Source organism: Bubalus kerabau, chromosome 4 (assembly GCF_029407905.1).
Source record: "Bubalus kerabau isolate K-KA32 ecotype Philippines breed swamp buffalo chromosome 4, PCC_UOA_SB_1v2, whole genome shotgun sequence".
Classification (NCBI taxonomy): Eukaryota; Metazoa; Chordata; class Mammalia; order Artiodactyla; family Bovidae; genus Bubalus; species Bubalus kerabau.
Genome location: NC_073627.1, coordinates 176,232,603 through 176,260,435, shown reverse-complemented (window position 1 = coordinate 176,260,435; position 27,833 = coordinate 176,232,603). Strand labels below are relative to the sequence as shown.

The 27,833-nt window shown below is 47.2% G+C and overlaps 1 protein-coding gene across 1 annotated transcript in view; it reads left to right on the top strand.

Annotated features, from left to right (window-relative positions):
• Positions 1–27,833, top strand: part of ASTN2 (astrotactin 2) — a 1,029,079-nt gene that overhangs the window by 205,857 nt on the left and 795,389 nt on the right. The window contains exon 3 of the mRNA XM_055579471.1: positions 18,817–19,201. Coding sequence (XP_055435446.1) covers positions 18,817–19,201 — 385 coding nt within the window. The remainder of the gene's footprint in view (positions 1–18,816; positions 19,202–27,833) is intronic.

Below are 27,833 nucleotides of genomic sequence, written 5' to 3'. Positions count from 1 at the left end.
AGAGACAAGTTGGCCCTTGTGTGGGGTCAGTGGAAGAGCTGAGAGTCCAGGACTCACTCTACTGGACTGAATTTCAAAGCCTGAAATTCACCCGTTATCTTGTCTATTGTCAAGCCCCTGCTGTGTGTTAGGCATTGTTTCAGGCACCGAAGATATCAAACAGTGAGCAGATAACACCCCTGCTCTCACGGAGCTTCCAGTACAACTCAGAGGGAGACTCAAGTGTAAGAGCCAGCCCCCCAGGAGCCCATATCCTAACCCGAGCCCCCTCACCTTTGCTTATGACATTTTGGGGCAAATCAACCACCCAACAGGCTGGCAGCATTCCTTCCATTGCTTGACCCCTGCTGCCTTCTCCCCAGCTCACTGCTTGCTGCCCAGGACAGCCGCTCTGGCACCTCCCCAGGGTGGGCAAGCATGGAGCAGTTGGCACTGCTTCAGGACTGTGGTCATCTGCAGGGGCACTCAGCCCCTCCTCCACGCTTCTGTGTCTCATCCAGAAACATACTCTTCATGTTTTGGTAATGATGGGAGGCGGTGCAGAGTGTGAAATCCTATCAGAACTGGGTTTACTGCTGAGCTCTGCCACATGGTTGCCCTGGTCCTCAGGAAGCTCGATTGGCTACCATGTGCCTCGGTTTTGGGGTGTGTGTAACGGGACCCATTAAACCCACATCACACCTACGTCACCCAGTTCTCAAGATTGAGAGGCCTGCAACTGGAGGACCAGGACCTGCCTTTAGTTCCCTAGAAATGTGATTTGCTCGTCTTCCTCAAAATGAAATTGGTACCAAGAAATATTTCTCTCCCCATTTCAGAGAGCTTTACATTGCAGGGCTGGGGCCGGAGGAGGGGAATGAGTGCTTCACTCATCTTGCGTGCAGAATTGAAAAGGTTGTCCAAAAATCTCAGGAATGCATTCATTTTGATTTTCTAAAATATTGTATTAAAATATGGTTTATCCTGATTGCTACGTTTTTGGCATCCCTTTGCATTTTGCTTGTAAGGCAAGTGCCGCCCTCGCCTTGCCCGTCCCCAGCCGTGCGGTGCTCAGCTAGATGCTCAGAGGAGGGAGGGCGGCTGGGAGAGGCTTTTAAACCTAAGTGCTGTGTGACTGACGCTATTTTGCTGCCGTGGTGGTGGTTTATATTGTTTGCTTGTAGTTATAGTAGCATGCTTTTAGATAGGAAGAGATTTTTCCCGGAGGGTGGAAGAAACCCTCCCAGATTTTCTACTGAATCTTACAGGTCTGGGTTCTGGGGTTCTGATCATGAGTCTGCCATAGACACATTTCGTGACCTGGAGCCAATGACATAATCATACCTGGAAAATAAGAATATTAGCACAAACCTCGGATCCCCTGTGAAGATTTAATGCAATTAATTTGTTGATGTCAATGAATGTCTTAATATTTCCCTTTACAACATGAAAGTGTACTTTTTTCTGATTCTGTTCCCTGGAACCCTAGAAATTTCAGACTCCTAACTCCTACTTGAACTGGAAGAGTTCTTTTTTTTTATGTTTTTTTTTCCTATAAATTAGTGACCAATTAAGATTTTTTTAAAAAGAGACTGTTCATATGCAGTTATAATTATAATAATGTTGGCTAACGTGAAGATCTCTGAGTTCCTTTCTTTCTTTTCTGACAGCTGGTAAGCGAGCTTCTGGTCTAAAAAGGTGAGAGCATTTGCCGCCGCTGTGTTTCTCTCCAGCCCCTGCTGAGCACGGCCTGAGGATGGCCTGAGACAGGTGGCTAAATCAGCAGAATTTAGCTGGCACTGGGAGACCGGGAGGAGAAAGGGGACATGGGGGCAGGGGCACTGGTCTCCATGCCAGGCATGTCTGTATGGTCTCTGCTGAGTTATTAGTCTCACCCTCCAACCCAGACATCACCTCTCCCTGCCCACAGCTTCCTTTGCAGCCTGGTTGCAGACAGCTGGGTATCACTGCCGCCTTCTCTGATCTGGGGCAAGAGGGGTGGCCCTGCCTCTTGCCCTCTGCCCGTTACTTCTCCTATAACCCTCCTTCCTGCTGCCTAGCTCTCAGCACTGCAAAGACACCTTCTGTTACCGAGAGAGTCCATCAGCGCTTTAGCAGGGAGCCATTGCTCCAAATGGAATCCTATAGGGAAGGAGGGGTCTCCAGTTCGCAAGACAGATAGAAGAAGCTCTTGTAACAGTGGAGTCCTCTTATATGCACTTTTCATTTGCATGCATTAACCTATATATGTTTTGTGACAAGAGATACAGACAGAAATGTAAGACGTTAGGTCATTTTCTCCCTGTTACACTCAGCGAGCCTCTATGGTCCAGAATGAAAATAGGAAGGGAAACACGAAACTGTCGTCTTCCTTGGTCAGTCTCAGCGTCCACTACTCAGTCAGTGTGGCTGTGCCCTGCGTGGTTCTAAATTCAAGCCAATTATTTCAGGTGCTGAGTCAGATAAACAGTAACAGGGATGTTTCAACTGGGTCTCGAAGGATGAGCAGACACGTATTTAGTAGGTTTCCATCTTTATAATGCAGTGAGAGCTTTGAGAGTATGTTTCAAATTTCATGCATGAGTATCACGTACATACATATGCTTGTATGTAAATTGCAATTAGTAATTTTCTTTTTTATATATGACTTCGTTTATTTGCTTGTGGCTGTTCTGGGTCTTCACTGCTGCTCAGGCTTTTCTCTAGTTGCAGCGAGTGTTGGCTGCTCTCTGTTGTGGTGTGCGGGCTTCTCATTAAGAAGGCTTCTCTTGTTGTGGAGCGCAGGTTGTGGGCTTCAGTATTGGGGCATGTGGGCTTCAGTAGTTCCAGCTCCTGGACTCTAGAGCACAGGCTCAGTAGTTGTGGCACATGGGCTTAGTTACTCCATGGAATGTGGGACTTTCCCAGATCAGGAATTGAACCTGTGTCTGCTGCATTGGCAAGTGGATTCTTTACCACTGAGCCCAGCACTTAGTAATTTTCAGAGCCTCTTTGCATCTTTCCGCTTGGTTCTCCAAACCACCCGGGGAATCAGGGGAAATAAATCATTGTTGCCATTTGGTGGAAAAAGAAGGTTGAGTGACTTGCCCAAAAATCTCATTAAGAGAATTAAGTTCTAGACTTCTGGCGTCCACTGAGCCTGATACTGGTTTAGGTCCAACAGTTTTCCACGACATCCTGCTTCTGAGTGAGGACCAGTTGCTTGAGAGAAGCTGAAAACAGGGCATCCTTCCAGAATTTTGGCCCATCCCTGGTTTCCTCTGGAGTTCCACTGCCAGCCTGCTCTCTGCCTCCTGGAAGGGCATGCAGCCCTGAACCCAGGGAGGTGTGACGAGCAAGGGACCCTGGCCAAGCCCCTAGAATATTTGTGTGTTGAGAGCAAAAGGGGAGGAGCCCCAGAAACCAGTCACAGACAATGGGAGGGAAGGAGTCATGCCAGAATTCCTCCCTGTGTGGAAGAAAGGAACTACTATTCAGATCGAAAGTGCCCACTGAGAACCAAAAGGGAAAGAAAAGGCAATAAAACTCTACACCTAGTTGCACTGTGGTATAATTTCAGCAGTGCGGATAAAAAGGCAGGGGGATATAAAAGCTTTCAGAGTGAGAAAGAGAAATGCAAGAAAAAAAAGTTGCCTATAAAGGAAAGAGAGGCATACAGTTTTGGTGCGTGTGGTGATAGTAACAGAACAAGGGCTGAGAACAGTCTGTGGACTGCGCGCTGGGGACCGGGCCGTGGGGACCGAGCCGCCCAGTTTGTGGTGACCTTCACAGCCACCTCGGGAACCACTAGCCCCAGCATCCTTGGAGGCTCATGGGTAAGACGATATTCGGAAACAGGGCCTTTCTATGGGGCAGTCCCCTTCCACGTCCATTGTTCCTGCAGGGTGGTCTGGTTGGTTCAGAACGCACAGGGCTCTGGAGGGGCCAGGAATCCAGGCTCGTTGTGTTGGGCTGAGTTCAGGCCCTCCCCAGAATGGGAAGGAGGTGACTCTGCGACCTAGTCACTCGGTTGAGCTGCGTCCAGTTCCTCTTTATGCAGCTCTGGGCCGCTCCCACACTTACCCTTCCAGCCTCATACTCTCGTTGCCCCCTGAATGATGCGTCTTCTTGGGTGGCTGGTTTGGGGGAGCTGGCAGTGACTCCTTTAGGCTGGAGATGCTGGGATTTTGGGTCCCTGGACTTGAGCTAAGGACAGGGCACACTCTTGGAAGCCGAGCTGAGGGTGGACCTTGGAAGGATATAGATACAAAATATCTTAGGGCGGGATTGGGGGAACAGCCCACCTTGTGACAGCAGGGTCTCAGACAACACGTGCTGAGGGGCTTCACGCTCGCGGTGGAGGTTAGGGGAGGTTATCAGTGTTTCGGGTGGGATGTTCCCTGAACAAGAAAGGAAAGCATCACCTCCCAGCCCCCCTGCAGCCTGTGCCCTGGGTTGCCCGAGTGTTGGCTGGGGTGGAGAGCATCCCCGAGGGAAGAAGGGTGACTGAGAATAAGGCAGGAGGTGGCTGGCAATTCCCTCTGCTAACTCGGTGTACTCAGGAAATGCTGGATCCTCTGTTTCTGAAAACTCGGGAGATGGAGTAGAAACTCAAAAAGGAGAGGGTGAATCATCCTAGGTCAGTCCTAACGGGTGCACGGAGAGTTCTGGGTTATTTTGCTTCCTGCCTCTGTCGTTGTTCGGACCAGCCTCCCGCTGAGCTCCCTTCTTCTCCCTTCTCATTGGTTGGCATCTTGTGCTTGACCCTCTGCCCTTCATAACTGCCTTTCCTGGGGTTTCATGATCAGGCCCAGTAGGAGATTGCCAGGCCATCACAGCCTGCCTTCCAGACAGCTAACAGCTCCAACCCAGTGCTGGGAAACAGCAGCAAAAGAGTGTCTCCAAGAGACCCCTGGTGTGTGACTCATAATAGGTTTTGAGGAAGGTTGGTGGGTAAACGATGGAGACACTGGGGAGATTAGAAAGTCTCTGCATCTGCAGCTTTTTCTGTGACTTTAGTCACTCTCTGCCCGAGTTCCTGCTGCTGTTGGGTTTCTTCCTTCTTCAACACTTATTTTCCTAAACATTGGTATGTGCAAGTCAGTTCACAACATAGGATGTTCTTTTATAAATTTGACTCTTAATGGAGGCCTTACATAAAGAGGAAAAGGTGCCTGTTACTGTGATCTTTTTAAAGATGAGGAAACCGAGGCTCAGAAAGGGGAAGTGGTGGGCCCAGGGCTGTCCGGCTGCTCAGTGACAGTCCAGACCTGATGCTGCATCGTGGATGTCCCTTTTCACTTAAAGTCCTGTTATGTCCATGCAGACGTAGCACTGGGAATGGCAAACAGGTATAGCTATCAGTTTGCTCTCTGTGGAAGGCGACTGTGCATGAATAATTGGGTCACACATCCCCTCACCTCTTTGCTTTCTGGTTCATTGTCTCCTGAGCATTTAAAAGTGAATAAATGATTAAACAGGGTTGCAGTGCAGACCAACTCCTTCTCTTTGCCCCTAAAGCAGGGAGAAGTAGCCAGACTGTAGTTCTGTTTGCTTTTTTTTTTTTTTTTTTAAATTTTATTTTATTTTTAAACTTAACATAACTGTATTAGATTTGCCAAATATCAAAATGAATCTGCCACAGGTATACATGTGTTCCCCATCCTGAACCCTCCTCCCTCCTCCCTCCCCATTCCATCCCTCTGGGTCGTCCCAGTGCACCAGCCCCAAGCATCCAGTATCGTGCATCGAACCTGGACTGGCAACTCATTTCATACATGATATTTTACATGTTTCAATGCCATTCTCCCAAATCTTCCCACCCTCTCCCTCTCCCACAGAGTCCATAAGACTGTTTGCTTTTTAATAACCCATAGAACAGTGTCCCTTCCCTAATCTAGGAGGGGATTATCAGGAGTTTGTGTGTGTGTGTGTATGAATTCACTAAATATCTTCCAGTCTTCTAGCCCTAGGACAGGACTCAAAGATGATTTAGACCCGGCCCTTTCCATTTTGGGGCTTCCAGGACATTTGTGGAGTCATCTATCTACCCACTCGTTTATCCACTTATACATCGATCCACCCACCCATCTATCCATCCAAAAGATATTTAGTAAGCATCAACAAAGCACTGAGTGCTGCTCTCAGCACTGACAATGAAGTAATAAACCAAACCTTACGTATGGTCTGTTCCATTAGAGCCATAAACAAAGTTAACACGTTAATGTACAACAATGGGGAGAGTAAGTGCTTTGAAGAAAGTTAAAGAAAGGAAAGGACAAAGAGATGCTCTGATGGACACAAGAGGGTGGGGTACATCTACCAGGTGAGAAAAGGGAGGTCTTCACTGATGATATTATGTGCTATTTGCAGACCAGCATCTGCACACACTTCCTTTCCCCACCCCAGGTTTCTCAAGAAGCCAGCTCACGTGGGAAGCTCCCTGTACAAAAGTTAGTTCGTTAGATTAAGTATTGAACAGTTTGTCCATAGCCTCTGGCACCCTTGCCAGTCTGAGCCCTTCTTTCAACCTCAGAGGACTGGGTTGTTGGTTTATGGTTGGCATGGTAATAGGAGTCTCTCCATGGACTTTGTGTGTCTGAGACACATTCCCTGTGAATGATGCCCTAAGCAAAGGACACAGGCTCCGGGTACCACCGACCGGAGGGGCAAACTGAAAGCTTTGGGATCATTACAGACTTTGGATTCTGGAACAAGTGTGTGTCCTGCCTCTAATTGAGTCTACCACCTTGGCACAGTCACCTCTTGGAGGCTGGCTTGCCTTGTCTGTTACATGAAGAACACTTTGCTCACGAAGTTGCTATGGCCACCTTGTTAAAAAAAAAAAAATGCACATGAGGACCAGTGAGCTTTCTGCAAACTTCCTTAGTTTGTAAGGGGACAGGGCTGGAGCTAGGATCTAAGTTATCTGATTTCTTTCTCAAGGCAGCTTTCCTCAAAATTTTTTACACCACCATTTTTTGACCACTGGCTGTGTTCTAAACATTATCTTGAATCCGTCTTTGTGCATTTGCTGGTTTAATGCTCACGATAGCCCCGTTCTGTGAAGACTGCACTGCTCAACTTTCCAGTGAGACTGAGGCTCAGAAAAGGACAGTGACCCACCTAAAAGCCCACAGCCAGTACACGACAGCACAGGAACCAGAACCCGGGCCGTCACCTCCAGAGCCCTGGTGGTCAGCAGGCTGCATAGTTGGTTAGCCAGGCTTTCTGTCATGTTTTGGGCGTGACTGGACTCAGCAGGCCAGCCCACTCCTCCACCTTTGAACGTGACGGTAATTGGAACAGCAAGGGAGGCTTGTTTCACACCCCTTCTATGTTTTGCACTTAGAAGCTATCAAAACTTTTGCTTCTTACCATGTGTCCTTCTGGAGTAGAGCTTATCAAACAAGGCATTGCAGTCATTATCTGCTCACTTATCTATTTCCCCAAACTGACTGCAAGCTCTTGAGGCCTTATCTGTGTGTTCCCAAATCCAGGCAGAAGGTTTAGCTCAGGGATGGAGCTTGACAATATTAGTAATAATAATTAAGCCAACAACAGTCCTCTATTGAATGTATTTTAATAGGTCCAGGACTAGATGACATATTTTACATATATCACCTTATCTAATCCTCACAACAGCCCATTTTGGTGAATAGTATTATTTCACGTTAGAAGTATAAAAAACAGTCTCACTGAGAGAAGGTCACATCACTAGAAAGTGGCAGAGTAAGAACTTGAACCTGCCTGATTCCAGACATGCCCTTCCCTGGGTGAATCAGTGAATGAGTGCACGGCTCCTCCGTAGTTACCTGGATTCATCTGTTTATGTTCATGACTCAAAGAATAGGAGAAAAAAATCGGTCCTCTGAAAGATGCTTTCTGCCCCCCTCTCCATTCGTCCATCTTCAGAGTGGAATTTCCTACAGAACTTGAGAGGCCGTCCGAGGATGTGGAGAAGGATACTGATTTGTGCTAAATGCCTCCTATGAATTGTTTTCACTCTTCTCTCTGCCACACAGATGGAGACTTGCCAAACAGATGTAGGTATACGTCAGTCACCTACCCTCCAAGAGGCATTTATAATGGATTCATTCATTAATTTTTCCAAGAAGTAATTGAAGATCTACTGTGTACCATGTACCATTCAAATTTATTCAGAAATAAATAAAACCCTGGCCTTCCCTTCACTGCCTCTCACTGTGGAAATACGATCAACACATAATGAGATCTACTCAGGATTGGACCTGGGGCTTGGTCTTGGGTACACAGAGTTGATTAAGGATGCTCTCCGGGGGCACTCAGGTGATAAGAGGGTAGTTGGCAGACAGAAGGAGGAGTCGCTGAGGGTCCTAACAGGTGACCGTTTAACAAGCCAGAGACTGCAGGTTTCACAAAGGCTTGTTGAGAACTCATGACCCAAGAACTGAGGTTTAAAGGACTAGACAATCAGCAGGAGTTGGGCGGCGGTGGGGAGGGTAGTGCGGCAGCGCACAGGCATTTCATGCAGAGTGAACAACATGCGCGAAAGCACAGCTGTGTGAGATGGTGCGAGGGGCACTGGCGGGCTCACTGGTGTAGTTAGTTTATGCTTATACAACTGAAATGTGAGGCAGGATGTCGTGATTAGATATATATTTCACCTGGCCACAGATGCCTCCACGTTTGCCTTTTCCTTTCTGTTCTAGAATATTGGAGCTGAAAGGACTGTTAGACACCAGCTGATCTTATCTACTCGCCCCAAAATGGGGAGGGGCCATGGTCAAGGTCACACAGCTTGCAATCTGTAGGAGGAGAGCAGGGTGATCAGGAGAATTCTTTGGGAAACTGTACAGAGACCACCTCATACTTTAATGGAGGGAGTTTGGCAGCTTCACTATTACCTTGTATCTGATTTTTTTCAGGAAATAAGACCTTGCATTAATACCAAGGATTCTAATATTTCTTGAGACCCATAACTTGCAAACCATTATGGTCAGTATGTTCTATAATGCAGTGTCATGTAATCCTCCCCAAACCCTCTGAGTTAGGTGTTAGTAACCCAATTTACAGATGAGAAAACTGAGGAAATGCAAGCAACGGACCAGACACTCACAGGAAAGATAGTACAGCCAAATCCATGTCTGTCTGGCTCAATGTTCATTAGTTTTCTCCTTGATGAATTGCTAAAGGGTTCAGAATGATCACTGAAGGTTTCTGATCTGATCTAAAGATAATTAAGGAGATTAGAGCTGGATGGGGAGTGTGTTCCAAAAAGCTTCTGCATTTTCACTTTATTCCTTCGGCATTATCTTGGGAAATAAAATAGGGTTGCTAGTAGACACATTGTAAGTAGATGATTAGTTTAAAAGAAAAAAGTTTCATTTTCTATAATGGAACCTCCTTAAATAGGTCACTCTATATCTGTCTAGAGGCAAAGAGATAACTCTACATAAATATAGCCAACTATAGATACATAAAGATAGGTCTCAATGTATTTTTATACACATGGATACATAGGTACATGTATATAATATGTATATGCAAATCTTTGTTATGCATTTATCCACTCTGATTGTTCACAGGCGTAAACTTATTCCATTTGATTTTGTGCTGGGATCTTTCATAACCTTCTGGGAGCTTACCTAGGGAAAAGTTCACACACAGATAGATTCATCTCGGATGCAGTGACAGGATCCACAGCTCACCGTCATGCTGCACACTCTCTCTCTCCCTTTCCTGCCAATCAAACCCCAAGGCTTTCCATCCCATGGTGTATCTTATTTCTACCCCATTAGCTAACTACTCACTTCAGCTGCCCTAATCTCAGGTCTTATCATCTCTCCCTTAGGCCAGGCCTTCTTCCATCTCTGCACATTATTGAAAGAGGCAATTCTCTGTTGTTCCTGGCCATCCTGTAAGCATCCATGTAGGAAGCTGACAGATTTCCCAGCCTCTACCATTAAATGCCAGTCATACCTTTTACCCAGTTGTGACAACCAAAAATGTGTCCATTACCAAGTGTCTCTTGCAGGGCAAAATTGCCCCCCAGTCCAGGTCCTACATGATTATGAATGGCTAACTCACTGGTCTCCCAGGTTCTAGTCTCCCCACACAGTGTGATCGTGCCACTCTGTTGCTGAAAAAAAAGAAGTCTCGGATCCTTAATGCCTAAAGACTAACCAGGCCTTTGGCAATATGGTTCTGGCCTGTGTCATCATCTAATTCTCCTCAAGGCCCAGTGGCTGTCCCCAGTCTGTGAGAGAGCGGGCCTGCAGTTTCCCTGGAAGCGGCCCTGCTGGGAGGCCTTGTCACATGCATTTGCCACCTTATTGTGTGTTCTCAAGCAAGTCTGTCTCCTGAGCCTCTGCTTTTCCATCTGTGCTCTGGGTATAATCATCTCAGCAGTAGGGGAGCTTGAGCATCAGTAACTCTAAGACAATGTAGGGAATGCTAAAGCTCTAATACAAGCCAGAAAATGCTGAAGTTCCTGAAGTGAGGGTTGAGACAAAATATTCTGGGGATCCAGAAGGTAGAGCAATTCCTTCTGGCTAAGGCTGCAGATGGGGAAGCCCCCGAGAAGTTCCCCACAGAAAGTATATTGGAGGCAGCCTTGAAACCCGCCTGGTATGTCAGCTTACAGATGTGGAGGTGAGGGATAGCAGTGAGAGCAACCTTTCAGGCAGAGGAGATTCCAGAGCACCGAATAGAAACCGTGAGCTCCCAGGTGGTCGGATACTTGGCCTGGTGCCCACCCTACAGTCGGCACTCGGAAGAGTTGGGGGCACCGATGGGGGAAGCACACATTTTGAGAAAGGTGTCTCAAAGCCATACATTTTGAGATTTAAGTGGTTGATGAACTTGAACTGTCACACTGCAGGACTTCCCAGCTTACTCGGTGGGGAGGGGCCTTGTTTCCAGCTGTGCCTTAGTTATAATAGAAGATGGGTTGAGAACAGTGAGGGAGCTGGAATAAAGCCTGGGAGGTCGTTCAGGCTGCACTGACATGGTGAGAGGCACTTGTGATGGGGCAAAGGATGGAGAGAAAGAACGTTTGGAGAAAGAAACTATTTTGTAGATCAAGCTATCAGGAGTCATGATTTCTTAGCGGCTTTGGGGAGTGCTGGCTGCATATTCTGCCTCCAAAGCCCATTTCAGGATGTTCTGTGATCTTGGGCAAGTCACTTTCACTCCCTGAGCCTGTTTCCTCATCTGTAGCACTAAGGGTTTGGACAGTTCTCTTATACTCCCTCCAGTTTATGCACAGTCTGAAGCCTGGAAGAAGACGTCCCAGAGAACTTGAAGGCCCAGCCCTTTTGCTGATTAACTGTCACCCAGCATATGGCCAGGAGAACCCCCAGTGGGTCAGCAGGCCTCAGCCATGCTGGGGCTAGCTGTTGGGACCAGACACAAGTGACGGGAAGGGAAGGACATTACTTGGGAGAATATGCATGTTCACAGCTCCGAGGATTAAAGGCCCGTGTTCTTATCACCGCCAAACAGAGTATTATAAATCCAGTCTTAGAATACCAAATCCTTTTGCGGCTTGGCCGTTGTGAGGGAATATTAAAAAGGCCGAAGACAGAAATAATCAGTTTCCGAATGACACATTGTCAAATAAAGCATTTCTCACATTATCCTTTTCTTTCCTTTCTCTGGCTCCTTCTCCCGTGCCTGGATATTCTAACAGGAAAAATAGATAAAAATGAGGCCAGGCTCTATGGGGTTCTAAGTTTGACTTTTCAGAAGGCTCTCTCAGTGGTGTGGTTTTGAGGGTGCTTTGAATGTTTCACCTCTGCGTGTTTTTCCGTGTTTGATATCGTGTATGTAAGCAAACCAGCTGGAGGCTTGAGCACTGGGATAAAGGCAGAGCCGCAAGGAGGGGCCGTCCCAGGTCTGATAAGAGGTCCTCTGGACACTGAAGTCAGAGCTGGTACCAGGGCTGCCAGATTTACATTCCTCTGCCAAAGTCAGGGCAGGTTTTAGGCTTCTGGGTGTTCATTAAGCACCTTTCTGGGCCAAGCTCTAAGTTTTAGGCTGGATAAATGAAAGCTTAGAAACTCCAGTGGGAAAATGGTCAACCAGACTGTTAGGTTGTAGCAGTGGAGCTGGATAACTGACAGCCATGGGATTTGAGCAGTAGGAGGGCACAACCTCATTCCAGCTTGCAGAGGAAAAGATGCTCCCCGAGGAGGTAATGGCCAAGCTGAGATGGCTGGGTGCATTGAGATGAGCAGATGAAGATGAGTGTATCCGTTTCCCAGGCTGTCATAGTTAATCACGATACACTGGGTTTGGGGGCAGGTGCTTAAAACAATGGGAAATTATTCTCTTGGGGTTCAGGGGGCCAGAAGCCCCAGATCAAGATGCATTGGGGTCTGCTCATTTGGAGGGTCTGAGGGAGAATCTGAGAATATGTCCCATGACTCCCAGTAGCTTCTGATGGTTGCGAGCAATCTCTGGTTTTCCTTAGCTCATAAAGTCATCCAGCCGGTCTCTGTCTCTATCACTATATGGCTGTGTGTGTGTGTGTGTGTCCCTTCCTTCCTTTTTAAAAACTTTAAATCTTATTTTAGAGTGTAGCCAATTAACAATGTCGTGATGATAGTTTCAGGTGCCCAGCAGTGACTCAGCCAAACCTATGCATGTATCCATTCTCTCCCCAACTCCCTTCCCACGCAGACTGCTGCATAACGTTGAGCAGGGTCCCCTGTGCTATTCAGTAGGTCCTTGCTCCTTCCTTCCTGTAAGGACACCAGTCCCTGGATTTAGGGCCCACCCAGTCCAGTATGCCCTCATCTCAATTAATCACAAATGCAAAGACTCTATTTCCAAGTAAAACCGCTTTCTGCAGTTCTGGGTGGGAACCACTACAGGGAATGAGTGACTGAGAGCTCTGGACTGAGGGAGGAGCCCTTGGGGAAGCTCTCAGAGCATTACAATCTAAGGGGACACTAACGACGTAGCACAACTCCTGGACTGGATATGAGGTAGGACTTGGGGGTAGGGGAGGCTTGAGAAGGAAGCAGAGACCTAGACACGAAGGGACTTGGGTGCCAGGCTGGGGATGTGGGCATTATTCTGAGAGTGGGAGGGAGCAGAGTCAGGAAAGGGCTTCAAGCGAAGGGGAAGGACATGGAAGGACTGGATTTGGGATGGAGGACTAGAGCAACTGAAGGGCCGAGGCCGGTGTTTATCGGTGGAGCCAGACCTTTCATCCTAATCTTTTATTGTCTTGTTTCGTCCTTAGCCTTACTTGATCTTTCACATTGGGACCAACCAGCACATTTTGTAGGTGAGCCTGTTGTAGCACAAGGAAGCGGACTGTCTTAGCCAGCTTGTCATGGCCAAGGGCAAGCAGGGACAGGGACCCCCACACCGGCCTGAATGCCCCAGCGATACCTGGTTACCCCATCATGTCAGTTTGCCCTTGACATCACCCACCCTCACCCATGCCTGGCTGCACTGAGAGCGCTGAGACCCAGTGTCAGTAAGAGAAGAAGAGAAGTGGGCAGATCCTGCTCTAGAGAGGCTCCTGGTAGGGAACATTCCAGAACAAATGGGAACACACACTCCTTCTCCCCTCTCTTTTCCACTTCCTGCCTGGCAGTTTAGTGAAATCTTCAGCCCCATAAGAAGAAGGTAAAAGTCATCACCCAAGGCTTGTGCTTTTTGCAGTCTCACAGAAACTGACCCCTAACCAACAGACGGGGATTTTTATTTCTGGGACTTGCTGCTGCTTCTCCGATCTTGTTGGTCTCGGGCTGCCCTAGAGGGAACACATTGTCCAAATTGGATTTGGCATCGGGTTGTCCCTGAGGCCAACAGGACCTCAGCTTGCCACCCCCTTGAGCCTCGGATTCTTCTTAACTTGCTTTCTAACAATCCACAGCCTTCTGCCTGCGTCCTCCTCTCCCTCCTGCACTCCCTGCTCACCCTGCAGCGGTTTCTCCCCTGCTGGATCTGTGTTTGCTCTTGGCAGGCTGACTCGGTGGCTGGACAATCTGGCCCTGCCCCCCTTTCCAGCGACAGCTCCTGCTTTTGTTTGCTTGCCCTGAAGGAAGACCGCCGGGACGTGGGGGTCCAGACCCTCAGGAGTGGAGCAGCGCAGCGGCCTGGACCTGTCCTGGAGGATGGAGGCCTGACCCTTAGTCACTCTTCTGCTTTCTTTGGGTGGGATGTCCCGCTAGGACAGAGGTGGCCACACGCTTCTCTTGCAACGTTTTGCTTGTGCACAGCACACTTCAGTGTGCAGGGGCCGTCACAGCACTGTCCTGATTTCATTTACACGACAACCTTGTGGGTGCCACGAATGAGTGTCGTGGGTCTCCATGTGCTAGGCCCTGAGCACCACACGTCACATCCATGAATTCACATCTAACCTCCCTGGGTAAGGACACTTTTTACACAATTTTGTGAATGAGAAAATTGTGATTCAGAGAGGTTCAGCCCTTTGTCCAAGATTGCCTAGTTTTTATGTGATAGCGTGAGATTATAAAGAAGTCTCTCTGATCCCCAGCCTTTGGCCCTACTGTGCGCTATACTATTCCAAGTAGTACCAAGTCCAGTTTACAGATGAGTGAACTGAGGGTCTGGAGGGCATCGAGGAAATCTGAGATCACACAGTGGGTGAACAAGGAAATTCAAGATCACACGAGTGAACTTGAATTCAGAACCTTTTCCTGCCTGCTCTGAGCCTAACCCACCACTCCTTTAGGGTCTAGGAAGGAAGGTAGGGCTGGTCAGTGGTGCTAGAAACATCACCTGAGCTGCTACTGTGTCTTGGGTGAGGCCCCCGGAGCCCTTTAGGAGCCCAGCCTGGGGGGTGTCTGTTTCAGTGGGTCAGTGGCACTGTGAGCCCTTGATCCCTGGAATTCTCTTTGGCCCAAGTTTTCACAGTGAAATCCTGATCTATAATGGAAGCCATATGGCCATTGGATTAGCTGAGAGCTTAGCTGGTGGGAGCAAAGATCAGGACAGGCTGGGGAATGAGGGTCAAGCAGCCTGTACCCCAATAAAAGGGTTGGAGCCACTGGCTTGGGGCTACATCAAATGAGTCGGCAGATCATGAAGCTAAAGTTCCCAAGCTCAGCTTCCATCACAGTGGAAGGAGGGAGGTGGGGGGGTCTGCCTCTGCTGCCTCCTCCTGGGGGTTCTCTGTGCTGGGGAATCTGTGTCTGAAGTTGCCCAGGTAAGTTGAGGAAGCAGAAGTGAGGCTGATTACACCTTGAGCACCTGGCCCTTCCCACCCCAAGCAGAACTGTGAATCCATGATGAAGTTCAGCCACACTACCTGCGTCAACAGCCTCCTGCCTTTGGGCCTCTTTCCTCACATAACATAGGACAGGGATGCCTAACACGCACAGGTGTGAAGCTAAATGAGAGAGCATGTCGAAGTGTTCAGCTTCCCTGGTGGCTCAGATGGTAAAGCATCTGCCTGCAGTGCAGCAGACCTGGGTTCGATCCCTAGGTTGGGAAGATCCCCTGGAGAAGGAAATGGCAACCCACTTCAGTATTCTTTCCTGGAAAATCCCATGGACGGAGGAGCCTGGTAGTTTACAGTCCATGGGGGTCACAAAGAGTCAGACATGACTGAGCGATTTCACTTTCACTTTTCACTTTCACTGAAGTGTTTGGTTTACATTGAGAAGGGTTTGGGAATCCACGACAAGTTTTGCAGAATGAGCATCCTGGGGCAGAGGTAAAATCGTGTGTTACTTGTTCAGTTGTGTATGACTCTTTGCAGCCCCATGGACTATATATAGCCCACAAGGCTCCTCTGTCTGTGGAATTCTCCAGGCAAGAATACTGGAGTGGATAGCCATTCTCTTCTTCAGGGGATCTTCCCAACCTAGGGATGAAACCTGGGTCTCCCACACTGCAGGCAGATTCTTTACTGTCTGAGTCACCAGGAAAGCCATTAGGGGCAAAAGATCAATCATTCGTTCATTCATTCAGCATTAAATATGTACTTCCTGAATGCTGTTGGCAATAGCAGTAGCTGTGAGCAGTTACATGTGCCCCACACAACACTAAGTACTCTATGGCATCTCACTTAGCCTCACAGTGATCCATTGAGGCGCTACTGAATACCGCCTTCATATAACCCATGAGGAAACCAAGGCTCTGAAAGGCAGTGACCTAGTCGAGGTCACACAGCCTCCAAGTAGGAGAACCTGGACTAAAACTATGTCACTCTGAGGTCAGCTCTTGGCCTCTGTGCACGATACAGGAGTTCCCCGAGGTGCTTTATGAGCCGATCCTGCACTGCATGGGTGACCTGGGAGGGTAGTTGGGATTTGATGGGGGAAGAGAGCCAATATGATGTGATATGGTAATTGCCTGTTTACAGGTTGGTTAAGCCTCATCTTTCCCAGGTCAGTTTTGGTTCTGGGTATGAGAACAGGGCCACACACCCATAATTGGAGTGGGCAGAGTGGGGATGAAGGGCTCTAGGAGCAGGGAAGGTCTGCAGGGAGGGTTACAGAGAATGAAACATCCAAAGATGAGAAGGGGTGAATCAGGCAACCATGGAGCAAAAAGTCTTCACTGCAGAGGCTGCCTTGAGACGTGCCCACTGAATCCTGGATTTGAAAACCACATTTTCCCTTCCCTTCCTGGGGTTCCCTTTTTCTTTGTGCACCCTCACCATCTTTCTCACTTTTCCTTCCCTTCCCTTTGGGCTGTAGAGTCGCTGTGCAGTAGCCACTGGCTACGCAGTTAAGAGCTGGGTTCACATTCCTGCTCCACCATATTTTGGCTTTTTATTCCCAGCTGGACCTAGGATCAAAGCCTGTGTGACTTTAAGCAATTACGTAACCTCTCTGACTTTTCCTCATTTCATTTATGGAATGGAACCTATAATCCCTTATCACAGAGGATTGTCTTGAAGATTAAATAAAATAACATTAAAAATAGTAAGGGGTGGGTCTGCTGTTTTTTGTATGAAGTGATAGGGTTCTTCTTGCCTCCTTTTTCTCCTCACTCATTTTTCTTAGCATCTCTTCTGTCCACACTCCACCCTCTGTCGCTTGCCTTTCTTATCTCTGATGCAAAAAAACTGACAATACCACATCACACATGACTTCTAGACCTAGAACAGTCTCTATTATATGTTCTGTGGAGGAGAAAGGGGTGTGTGCTTATTTTTCTGGGGCTCCAGTGGTGCCACACACACACACATTTCATGCACACTTGACAGACTGTGCCCACCCACACACAGAAATACATATATTTGGAGCTTTGTTTGGTTTGTATATTTACTTCTGAGTTCTGACATCCAGAGAAACCTTCCTGGGGATCCCACAGTAACTCATTGCCAGAGTCAAAACAGGGCTGCCAGCCATGCCTGCAACCCTGGCCACCTCCAAGCCCACTCGCCACCCACTCCCCATGGAGGTGATGAATTCTAGCTTAGAGAGCTGAAGGACTTGAAAAAAAGAATCATGATTTTTAGTCAACAGGACGGCTGAATCATTTTAGTAAATGATGTTCTTCTTAGCCTAAACAGGTATGCTTAACCACAGTCATCTCCCCACCAAGATAATCTGTTCAGGGTTAGTTAACATCTGTCATCTTTGCTAGATGTTATACAAGTGGTTTTCAGAAATTGCCCTTGCCTTTAATGAGTTAAGGCAGAATAATCAGCCAATGGGTATGGTCGAAAGAATACAGGTTTTAAAGCTAAAAAGCCAAACACATACACACACACTCTCACACTCACACTCTGAGGCTCAGAGCTTGCTCTGCTACTCAGCATCTGAGCTTCAGAGTCTCTTGATTTCTTTACCCCTCTCCTCCTAACCACAGGCATGGTCCTCCCCAACTCTTGGGGTTACACAGCAGGGACTCCACATAGTGGCCTGGAATCTCCCAGGCAGAAAGCACAGTATATACAGAAGAGAAGCAGCTATCCAAGGGGCTAGTCCTGCTCAATGGAGATGCTTCTTACAGAGTGAAAGAAGGCAGGCGAGGAGAATACAGATCTTCCACCTGGGCCTTTGACAGGTGCTCTGGGCAACATAGATGGGCTTTAGAAACACCCCTAGCCTGGAGGAGCTCACGGAGCAGAGTATTTCATGAGTCTCATGAATCATGTAAGATCCGTTCGTAAACACTTTACCTATTTCAATTTAATGTATGGTATGCAGACTCAACCAAATATTTAACAGTTGGATGTATTAGAGAAAAATAAACTGCAGTGTGCCTTAAACTCCTGATGAAAGGAGCCCTAGAAGAGCGCATGTGTTCATTCATTCATTCAACAAATATTTATGAAGCACCTACTTTGTCCCACGCGCCCTGTGGATAATCAACATTAAAAAGGCTAGTGTTTTGGATAATAAAAGTATAGATGATACAGAAATTGTTTGACTTGTGTATTCCTAGCAGGATGGAAGAAAGACTGCTGTCCCTTGAGCCCTCCGTGGATTCTTTCTAGAGAGGAGGAAGCAAGGCTGAGAGGGTGTGTTCAAATGTCCTGGGGTCACTCAGCTGGTGAGAGGCAGAGTCGGGACTCAGACACTCTAGATGTGAAGCCACCACCCTAATATTTAGCGGCATGCATCTCTCTGACATGCTCATCACTCAGCTCATTTGTTCCTCGTGGGGACTTCCTGAAGAAGGAAGGGCAGGGGTTCTTGCTGACCATTATACAAGTGAAAAGCAAGGCTCAGAGGTGAAGCAGTTTCTCCAAGGTCACACAGCTTGTTGGTGAGAAAGCCAGGTTTGGAACCGGTGTCACTCCGCGGGCTCCGGAGGCTCCGAGAGCCAAACCCAGGGATTGTGGGCTGCGTGTGGTGGACAGCGACCCCTCTCTGGCACTCCAGCCCAAAGAACAGGGGTCCACTTGCGTGTCCTTCTTCCCTCCCGCTCCAGGGTGGCCTCATTGCCCTGCTGTTGCTGCTGCTGGTGTTCACGGTGGCGCTGTACGCCCAGCGGCGCTGGCAGAAGCGGCGTCGCATCCCCCAGAAGAGCGCCAGCACGGAAGCCACCCACGAGATTCACTACATCCCGTCGGTGCTGCTGGGCCCGCCAGCCCGGGAAAGCTTCCGCTCCTCCCGGCTGCAGGCGCATAACTCGGTCATTGGCGTGCCCATCCGCGAGACGCCCATCCTGGATGACTATGACTACGAAGAGGAGGACGACCTGCCCCGGCGGGCCAACCACGTCTCCCGTGAGGACGAGTTCGGCAGCCAGGTGACTCACAGTCTGGACAGCCTGGGCCGACCAGGGGAAGAGAAGGGTGACTTCGAGAAGAAAGGTGAGTCTTGTTGCATCCCACCTTCCTGCGGGGTCATTTTAGCGAGCTGGGGAGAGGCGCAGGAACTGGATGGTAGGAGAACACAGGAAGTGTTTTCTGGGATAAGCCATTTTTGACTTATGGCCAACTTCTGTTGGGTTTTCAGAGTTCCTCTCTTCTTGATTCTTTGGTGGTGGTGAGGGGGGCAAAAAATAAGACTGTCAGTATTCTTGGAATTAGAGTTTTTAGGAACGTTAGAAGTTATGTAGTCCAGCATCTTTTAGTGTTTCTTGATTGCCTCCCTGGCTGGCCTTCTCACTACTCAAGAGAGAGCTCATCTCACTTGCAGACCCTATTGTTGGAAGGTTTTTCCTTAGACTGAGTTGCAGTCTGTTTCTCTGGCTCTACATATCAGAAACTGAATCTGAAATTTCCTTCTCCAAGACAGCTCTTGAGAAATATGACAACAGGGAGAAAAAAAGGCACCTGGTAACTTTTAGAAATCAATATCAACAAATAATCCCAGTTTCTTCTGCCACTCTGATGTGACATATTTTCAGACATTTCACCATTCTGGTCACTGGCCTCTAGATGGAGATTCTAATTTTTCAAGTCTTGGAGTGTAACACCAGAAGTGACACTCTGTTCCTCAATGTGGGAATGCTCCTGTGTTGAGAAAAATGCAATTTTCACCTCCTTTTTGCCTGGTGTTATGCTTCTGTTCATGCAGCTTGAGTCACATTTGTTTTTTTGCAGCTGTTGCTGACTTGTGGTTGACTTTTTGATGATTAAAACCTCTCTCTCTTTTTCATATATGCTATTGCAAAGACCCCTTCTCATTGTTCTGTTGGAGGACGATTGATTATTTGGACCTGAGTACAGGATGTGCTTATATTTGTCTTTTTTCAGTGTCTATGCCTCCAGTTTGTTTATAGATGAGATTTGGCTATTTTTCCTTTAGGTAAATGCTATGGAATTACTATTCTGCCTTTTCCCCCCATATGGTCTTTATGACCCTGGTGATGGTGATATGTTCAAGGTTTGGCCCAGAGGCTCTAGTGTTAGAACTACTCCTGTTTGTGAGCCAAGAGAAATCATCGTCACTGCTCGGACCAGTCCTGAGCTGTGAACTTAACATTCTTTCCTCCTGCACTCAAGGTCCTTCCTCTCAGATCCATCTTTCCATGATGCTCAGTGGAAAATAGGAACTTTAGGAATTTCTTAAAAAGGAGACATTTTTGTCAAGCTTAGAAACCTAGGGAGGGAAGAGAGTGGTACAGTAAGTAAGAGAACAGTTTTGGAGTTGTTTGGACCTGAGTTCAAATCTTGTCTCCTTTGTTTGCTGAACAACCTACAAAAATGGAAATTCAGTCTTCCAAGTCTCAGACTCCTCATTGAAGGATTTTTGGAAGGATTAAATATAAAAATCAATGTATACCAAGTACCTAGCACAAGGCCTAAGATATGGTACCTGCCGAATCCCTGAGAGCCGTCTCTGTAGACCTCAGGCCCTCAGTCTTCGCTGGGTTCCTAAGTCGCTCCCTAATCCAGCTCCCTGTTCCCTGCCTGCCTCCCTCTAGGTGCCAGCTGCCATTGTTTGCTCAGTGCCCAGGAATGTCCACACTATTTCCCTTCTCTGCCGTGATCTCTTCTGTCTTTGAACTGTTGGTTTACTGACAGTCTCCTCAATTCTTCACTTTGTCAAACATTATTTATCATTTTTTGTGTGACTTTTCATCTTAGAACAAGAACAGTCTGCATTGGTTTCATTCTTCACAGCGCTGCCTAGCACAGTGCCTCTCGTGTAAAGAATGTCCAGCGAATGTCAGAGAAGAAAGATGGCCCAAGAGACTGAGGTTATTCAGGAGCCATGCCATCAGGTCATAGCACCCTGCTTCTCTTGTCTAAAGAAGAAAGTCACTTGGACATGACAGAAAGCATCATCCCATTTTCCTAAATGTGGACTTTTGCAGCCTAATTTATTAAGCCCTACTGTGTTTATATGGAAAATGGGTGAATTAGCAGCCAGTTTGCCTATCTCATGGGCTTCCCTGGTAGCTCAGATGGTAAACAATCTGCCTGTAATGCAGGAGACCGGGGTTCAATCCCTGGGTCAGGAGGATCCCTGGAGAAGGGAATGGCTACCCACTCCAGTATTCTTGCCTGGAGAAGTCCATGCATAGAGGAGCCTGGTGGGCTACAACCCATGGGGTCGCAAAGAGTTGGACACGACTGAGTGACTAACTTCTTCTTCTGCCCGTCATAGTTTTGCTGTGGGGCTCAAATAACAAATGCATTGCAAACCCCGAAGAAGTTTCCCCAGAGTGGGATTTGTTTTTCACACTGCAGTCTTCCCCAGCCTAGCCAAGAGGAGAGGTCTACAGCCTCCTTCAGTTCCTGGAGTGGGCTGTGATTACTTTTAGCTTATCACTTACCACTGTTCAATAATAATCAGTTTCTCTTTCCGTCTCCTACTCTAGATGTAGAGACTTTTTTTTTTTAATTTATTTCTTTTTTTTTTATTGAGGTATAATTAACATGCAGTCTTGCATTAATTCCAGGTATACAATGATTCAGTATTTGTCTGTGTTGAGAAATGATCACCACAATGCCTAGTTAACTTCCATGGCCTCACAGCATGACAACATTTTTCTTTTGATGAGAACTTGACTCTCTTAGCAAATTTCAAATATACAATAGAGTATTATTGACTCTAGTCATCATGGTGTGCATCCCAGCCCTGTGACTTTTGAAAGCAAGGGCAGTTTCACTAATGTCCAGCACAGTAACTAATGCCTAATAGGTGCTCTGAAAATGCCTGTTGGCTGAATGATTTGGTCAGTTGAATAAATCCAAGCGTTGGCTAGAGCCCCAAGTTCTCAGTTCCAGGCCTCGAGCTATCTCACCGTCCTCAAATGTGGGGACTCTAGAAACCAAAATGTTGACCGAGGCCATCAGTAGTGATGGCCAGAACCCAGCAGAGAGCAGCCCCTGGTTGAGGGTTAACCTAGAGTCTGTTATACAAAGTGGAGTAAGTCAGAAAGAGGAAAGCAAATACAGTATACTAAAGCATACATATGGAATCTAGAAAGATGGTATTGACGAACCTATTTTCAGGGAAGGAATGGAGGCACAGAGGTAGAGAAAGGACTTTTGGATACCGCGGAGGAAGGAGAAGGTGGGACGAATGGAGAAAATAGCATCAACAAATCAGTTCAGTCATAGTTGTGTCTGACTCTTTGCGACCCCATGGACTGCAACATGCCAGACTTCCCTATCCATCACCAACTCCTGGAGCTTGCTCAAACTCATGTCCATCGAGTCGGTGATGCCATCCAACCATCTCTTCCTCTGTCATCTCATCCCACCATCTCATCTTCATCCTCTCTCTCTATATATATATGTCTTGTGTAAAATGAATAGCTGGTGAAAAGTTGCTGTGTAACACAGGGAGCCCAGTCTGGAGCTCTGTGATGAACTAGAGGGGTGGTATGAGGGGTAAGTCGGGCTCAAAAGGAAGGGAACATATGTATAATTACGGCTGATTCGTGTTATGGGAGGGGGGGAAACAAATCAGTGTAAACATTATTTTAGAAAGAAATTCCAGTAAGCCTCCTGGGAAATGGAAGCTGCAGCCTGACCCGTCCCGGCCTCTCCCAGGGCGTGGCGGAGTCCAGGTGAGAGCCCCGACCTCTTGGCCAGAGAGCACCCCGGCTGTTGATAGCTGTCGTGCTCAGTGGCCCATGTGGCATCGTGCTGACTGCCCATTTCACTGCGGGTGGGGCCTTCCAGGTCTTGTGTTCCTTAAAGAGAATCCCCAGGCTTGCCCTTTCAGTTGTCAGACGTATCCGATATTCATGTGCGCAAACCATGCGTTCCTGATTCGTGAATGACAGAGCCCGCGCAGGGGACTGAATCATGCTGGATCCAGAGGATACAGGGATGCACTCCTGAGAGAGGGGAGGTGCTCTGATCTCCTCTCCTCATTGGGTCCTGCAGAGTCTGCACACTCCCAGCTTCACACTGCAGCACATCTTAAAGATAACTCCGTCCCTTGTGCTTTCTTTCAAGCATAACTCTATCTAAACGATAACAAAACCAGACGCTTATTTTCTGAAATCAACTTCAGATGAGACGCATGCAAGAGAAATCTAAAGAGAACGAGTGGTGAATGCATGAGAAATAAGACCCAGTCCTTGTAAGGCGGCCTGGTGGGGTGGGGATGAGCAGGTGGACTCAGGGCCCTGCTCTTGTCTGCACTGGCTGCGTGGTCCTGGTGAACCTCTTCGCCACCTGCAAACTCATGCCTTCATCTCACCCATTTTCATCTGATCATGTTATTCTCTGACTGTTTTAAAATGAAGTACAGTCAGGAATAAAACCAAGCACTTCATTTAATATTCTACCCAGCTGCCCTTAGATCTGATAAGGGTGGGGAAGGAAGACGTGTGGGCAAGAAGAAAGTAGGAGACACATTTTCCCTGGTCCAGGCAGGATACTACTGGTCACTCTGTCCATGCAAAGGTGGTGGCTAGGGGCTGTGGTTGCTGTGCTGTGGCCTCTGAGCTCCTGGGACCTCCTTGCCTGGACAGAAGAGGGACAGTTCTGCTGGCAGATTGTGGAACATACAGCAGCAGCAGCTCAGGCTGAATATGCTTCCTGTTGCCTTGGGTGGTTCTTGGAGAGACTCATTAGATTCTTTCTTTCTGGGGGGACCTGGGAACAACTATAGGAGAAGGCAGTGGCACCCCCACTCCAGTACTCTTGCCTGGAAAATCCCATGGGCGGAGGAGACTGGTAGGCTGCAGTCCATGGGGTCACTAAGAGTTGGAAACAACTGAGCAACTTCTCTTTCACTTTTCACTTTGATGCACTGGAGAAGGAAATGGCAACCCACTCCAGTGTTCTTGCCTGGAGAATCCCAGGGATGGAACAACTATGTATTTTGTCCAGAGCAGACAGGTATCAGGAGCTGGGCAAGTCCTATAAAAGTCATTCCCAGAGGGGATGAAATGATATTGCTAAGGGCTAGCCCCACCTACACCTCTCACATTTAAAATTTGTCCTTAGATTCAAACTACTTCATCATATTTGAGCACCTCCTGTTATTTGCAGCTTGGACCTTCAGGTAATAGGGGGATAACCTGGAGGCAGAGGGAGAAACTTTCTTTATCAAGAGACAAAGCCTGGATTCCGATACCCCAAGAGCACTATACTGAGCAGGCTGACTTTCAGCCAATACATACCCATGTGAACATACCCTTTGTTAAGCCCTGAAATTCTTCTATGCCAGTCATTAAGAAGCTTGTTGCCCTGAATGTCCCACTCCCATGCCCTCCTGCTGCCTGGCCATCACACCCCCTCCCAAGGACCCTCCTGAGGTCCATGCCATCTAGGAACAGGTCAGCTTTAGAGTGCTTCCCCAGGATAATGGCTGGAAGCTCATCTTGCTGGTTAATTCCTGTACTTTAGACATTCTAAGGTATTGCGAGCATCACCCTTCATATCACCTTAGCCAGTTGCTGGGAATTTAATCATGTCTATATGTGACTACTCAGCATTGCGTTGGGTCCATAACAGAAACTTGATGCATTTTAATTCCAATTCTCCTTATCCGTGCTTAAATTTATGTTTCCCTTTCCTGAATATTATGCATGGAAGCTCAAGGAAATTAAAATAACAGATTTATCACTTTATCAAGGGACAGAGTAGGGGATGGCTGAATGGATATTGGGTTTTCTTAATTTTGTTTTATTATCGGAAAAGAAATGCATACTATTTGTAATAGAAGGATGTGAGAGAAGTGGAGGGAAGGAGTGAGAGAAGGAAAGGGAGAGAGAAAAGAAAGAAAACAGGGAGGGAGGAAGGAAAGGGTGTGAGTTGCATAAAACAAGAACTAAAAACCCTTCCATTGTCTCACTACCGCATCCCACTAATGGGACCCAAAGGTTAATCATTGAAAATAGTTTGATTTATAATCTTCTAGCATATTTTCCAGCATACCTACATATGGAATGTATGTGTTTTATGTATATGGTATAGATAAGATATATGCATTTTGCACCCAGATATACAGTAATAGGGCTATCTCAGCCATGCATATCATTTTGCAGCAGTTTCATAGTTTACCAAACAGTGTATGAAAAGCATCTTTCCGAGTCAACCCTGCATGCCTATCTTCTTTTGGAAAGCTCTATAAGATTCCAGGATTGGAACACACCAGTCACACCAGCATTTACTCTACTTTTCATTTTTGCTGACCATCATCTCAATTTGCTGCACTCACAATGAGTCAGTATATATCCTCGTACACACACACACACACACACACACACACACACAAACATACATATTTTTGCAAAATTTAAGGCTATTTCTATAAAACAGATGCCTAAAAGCAGAATCTCTGTATTAAAGGGTGCACATTACACACTTACAATTACAGATTACACATTTACAATTTGGGGAAGTACCACCACAAGCATTCACTTTAGAACTTGTTTTGTGCTCTCAAGGGGGCCTGTACATCTTCTATACAAATCCGCACAAACCACCCACTGCCCCATCACCTTGACAATTCCTATACTATTCATGGACCTTTCTGGGCTTTATATATATATATATATATATATATATATATATATATATATATATAATAGTTGCCTTTATTTTAAATATGCAATTTTCACTTTTGATTTTCTTTTCTGATTGGTCCAAATTATTCTCTGTGTCAGAAGTCAGTCTTCATGGTTACTCGAGCAATGATTCTTAGGTGAAGCGATGCCAAATAAAGGCTTGGCTTCTCTGTCCCACTTCGGTTCAGGACCTAAGGTAGGAAAAGAAAAAAAAGAAATGGCATCAGATACAAGCAGTGGTCCACATTTGATACATGGGGAGGGGTCACAGTCTCTCTGACATGGACCAGTAGGCTAAAACTTACTGTTGCTCAGAATTGCAGATCAGAAGGTTTCAGGGTAAATGGGACCCTTGTGGAGAGAATGGAGTAGGCGGGACTTTCTTGAGTCCCTATAGGAGTGCAGCTGCCGTCTTATACATTATCTCATTGAGCTATTTGTAGTGAACCCCGAGGGGAAGCTAGATGAAAGAGGTGAATAGGAAGCCAGAGCTGCTGCTGTTGCTGCAGATGACAGCTAACCTCCACTTGTGGTAACCACTGTCTGGGAACTTTCTAGGAATTATGTCAGTTACACATCTCAACAGCCCTAAGGGTTATGCAGTCATACTGCCCCACCTTACAGAGCAGGAGACTGAAGCCGAGAAGGGTTAAACGATGTGTCCAGTCATGCAGGGGAAAGTAGCTGAGCCATGTCAAAACTCTGGCACGTGAGCTGTCATGCTAAGGGGCCGAGCCAGGATGTGAACACAGGACCTCACACTGAATTATATGATCTTTGGGAAGGTGCCGAGCTCCTGCTGTCCCGGGGATGTAGCTGGAGCCTAGAGCCCATGAGCTAGCTTCACTCTCAGATTCGGGAGGAAAAATAGGCAACTAGCATCTGTTCTCCAAGGCAGGATGCCGCTGCACAGTGATTCTGAACTTCTAAATCGGCAGAAGGGATTTTGCAGCAGGGAGATCACAGTTTTTTGGAATGTTTTGAGTGGTCCCCAAGGGTGTAGGGAACTCATGTTTGGTGTCAATAAAGCACTCTAGGGTGACAGGGAACTGAGGAGCTGTTGATTAACTCTTCTGATATCCCCTGTGAATGCCATGCAAATGTCACTTTTGGGTGGCGCTTTCTAAAATTTCAGAGCTCTTTCCTAGTCAACACCTTATTCGATGCCTTACCTGGGTGTTCAGATTTCTTAACTCAGAGATGGTAGTCTGTTTCCAGCTTCCTCATCTTCACCTCTGCTCATACATCCCCTCTTCAGGCCACATCCGTCTTCCTAATGTTTTCAAAACACCTCATCCTCACATACCTTCCTGCTTGCATGCCTATCCTCCACTTCCATACACAGCATTCACTCTGTTATGATCCTCTGGCCATAGCTGTTTCATGCTTAAAGTTTTGCGGAGTTCTCACTGCTCTTGATCCCTACCCTCTGTGCGTAGCCTCCATGGCCTCCTCTCTGTTCTGCAAACTTGCTAAGTTTCTCCCACCACAGACCATTTGCATATGCTGTTATTGTCCTTGTCTGCGAAAAAAATTCCTCCCTTTCCTCCCCTAATCTGTCATGGGTGATTCTGCCTCATCATTCTGGTCTCAGCGTAAATCCTACTTCTTCAGACAAAGCTCTTTTCCCTATGAGTTCTTCTCTTTTGTTTTCTGTAATGGTACGTTTTTAAAAATTATTTGGATTAATTTATTAAATGTTTTGCTTCTCTGATTAGACTCAGGATTCTGTGAGACCATGGTCCAGATCTGTTTGCGTTGTTCTGTGCCTAACAGAATGACTGGCACATTTTCCGTTGTTGTTGCTAAGTCATGTGTGACTCTCTTCCACCCTCTGAGCTGCAGCGCCCCAGGCTTCCCTGTTCTTCACCACATCTCAAACTTCTGTTCATGGAGTTGGTGATGTCATTCAACCATCTTATCCTCTGTTGCCCTCTCTCTTCCTGCCTTCAATCTCCCCAGCATCAGGGTCTTTTCCAATGAGTCAGCTCTTTGCGTCAGGTGGCCAAAGTATTGGC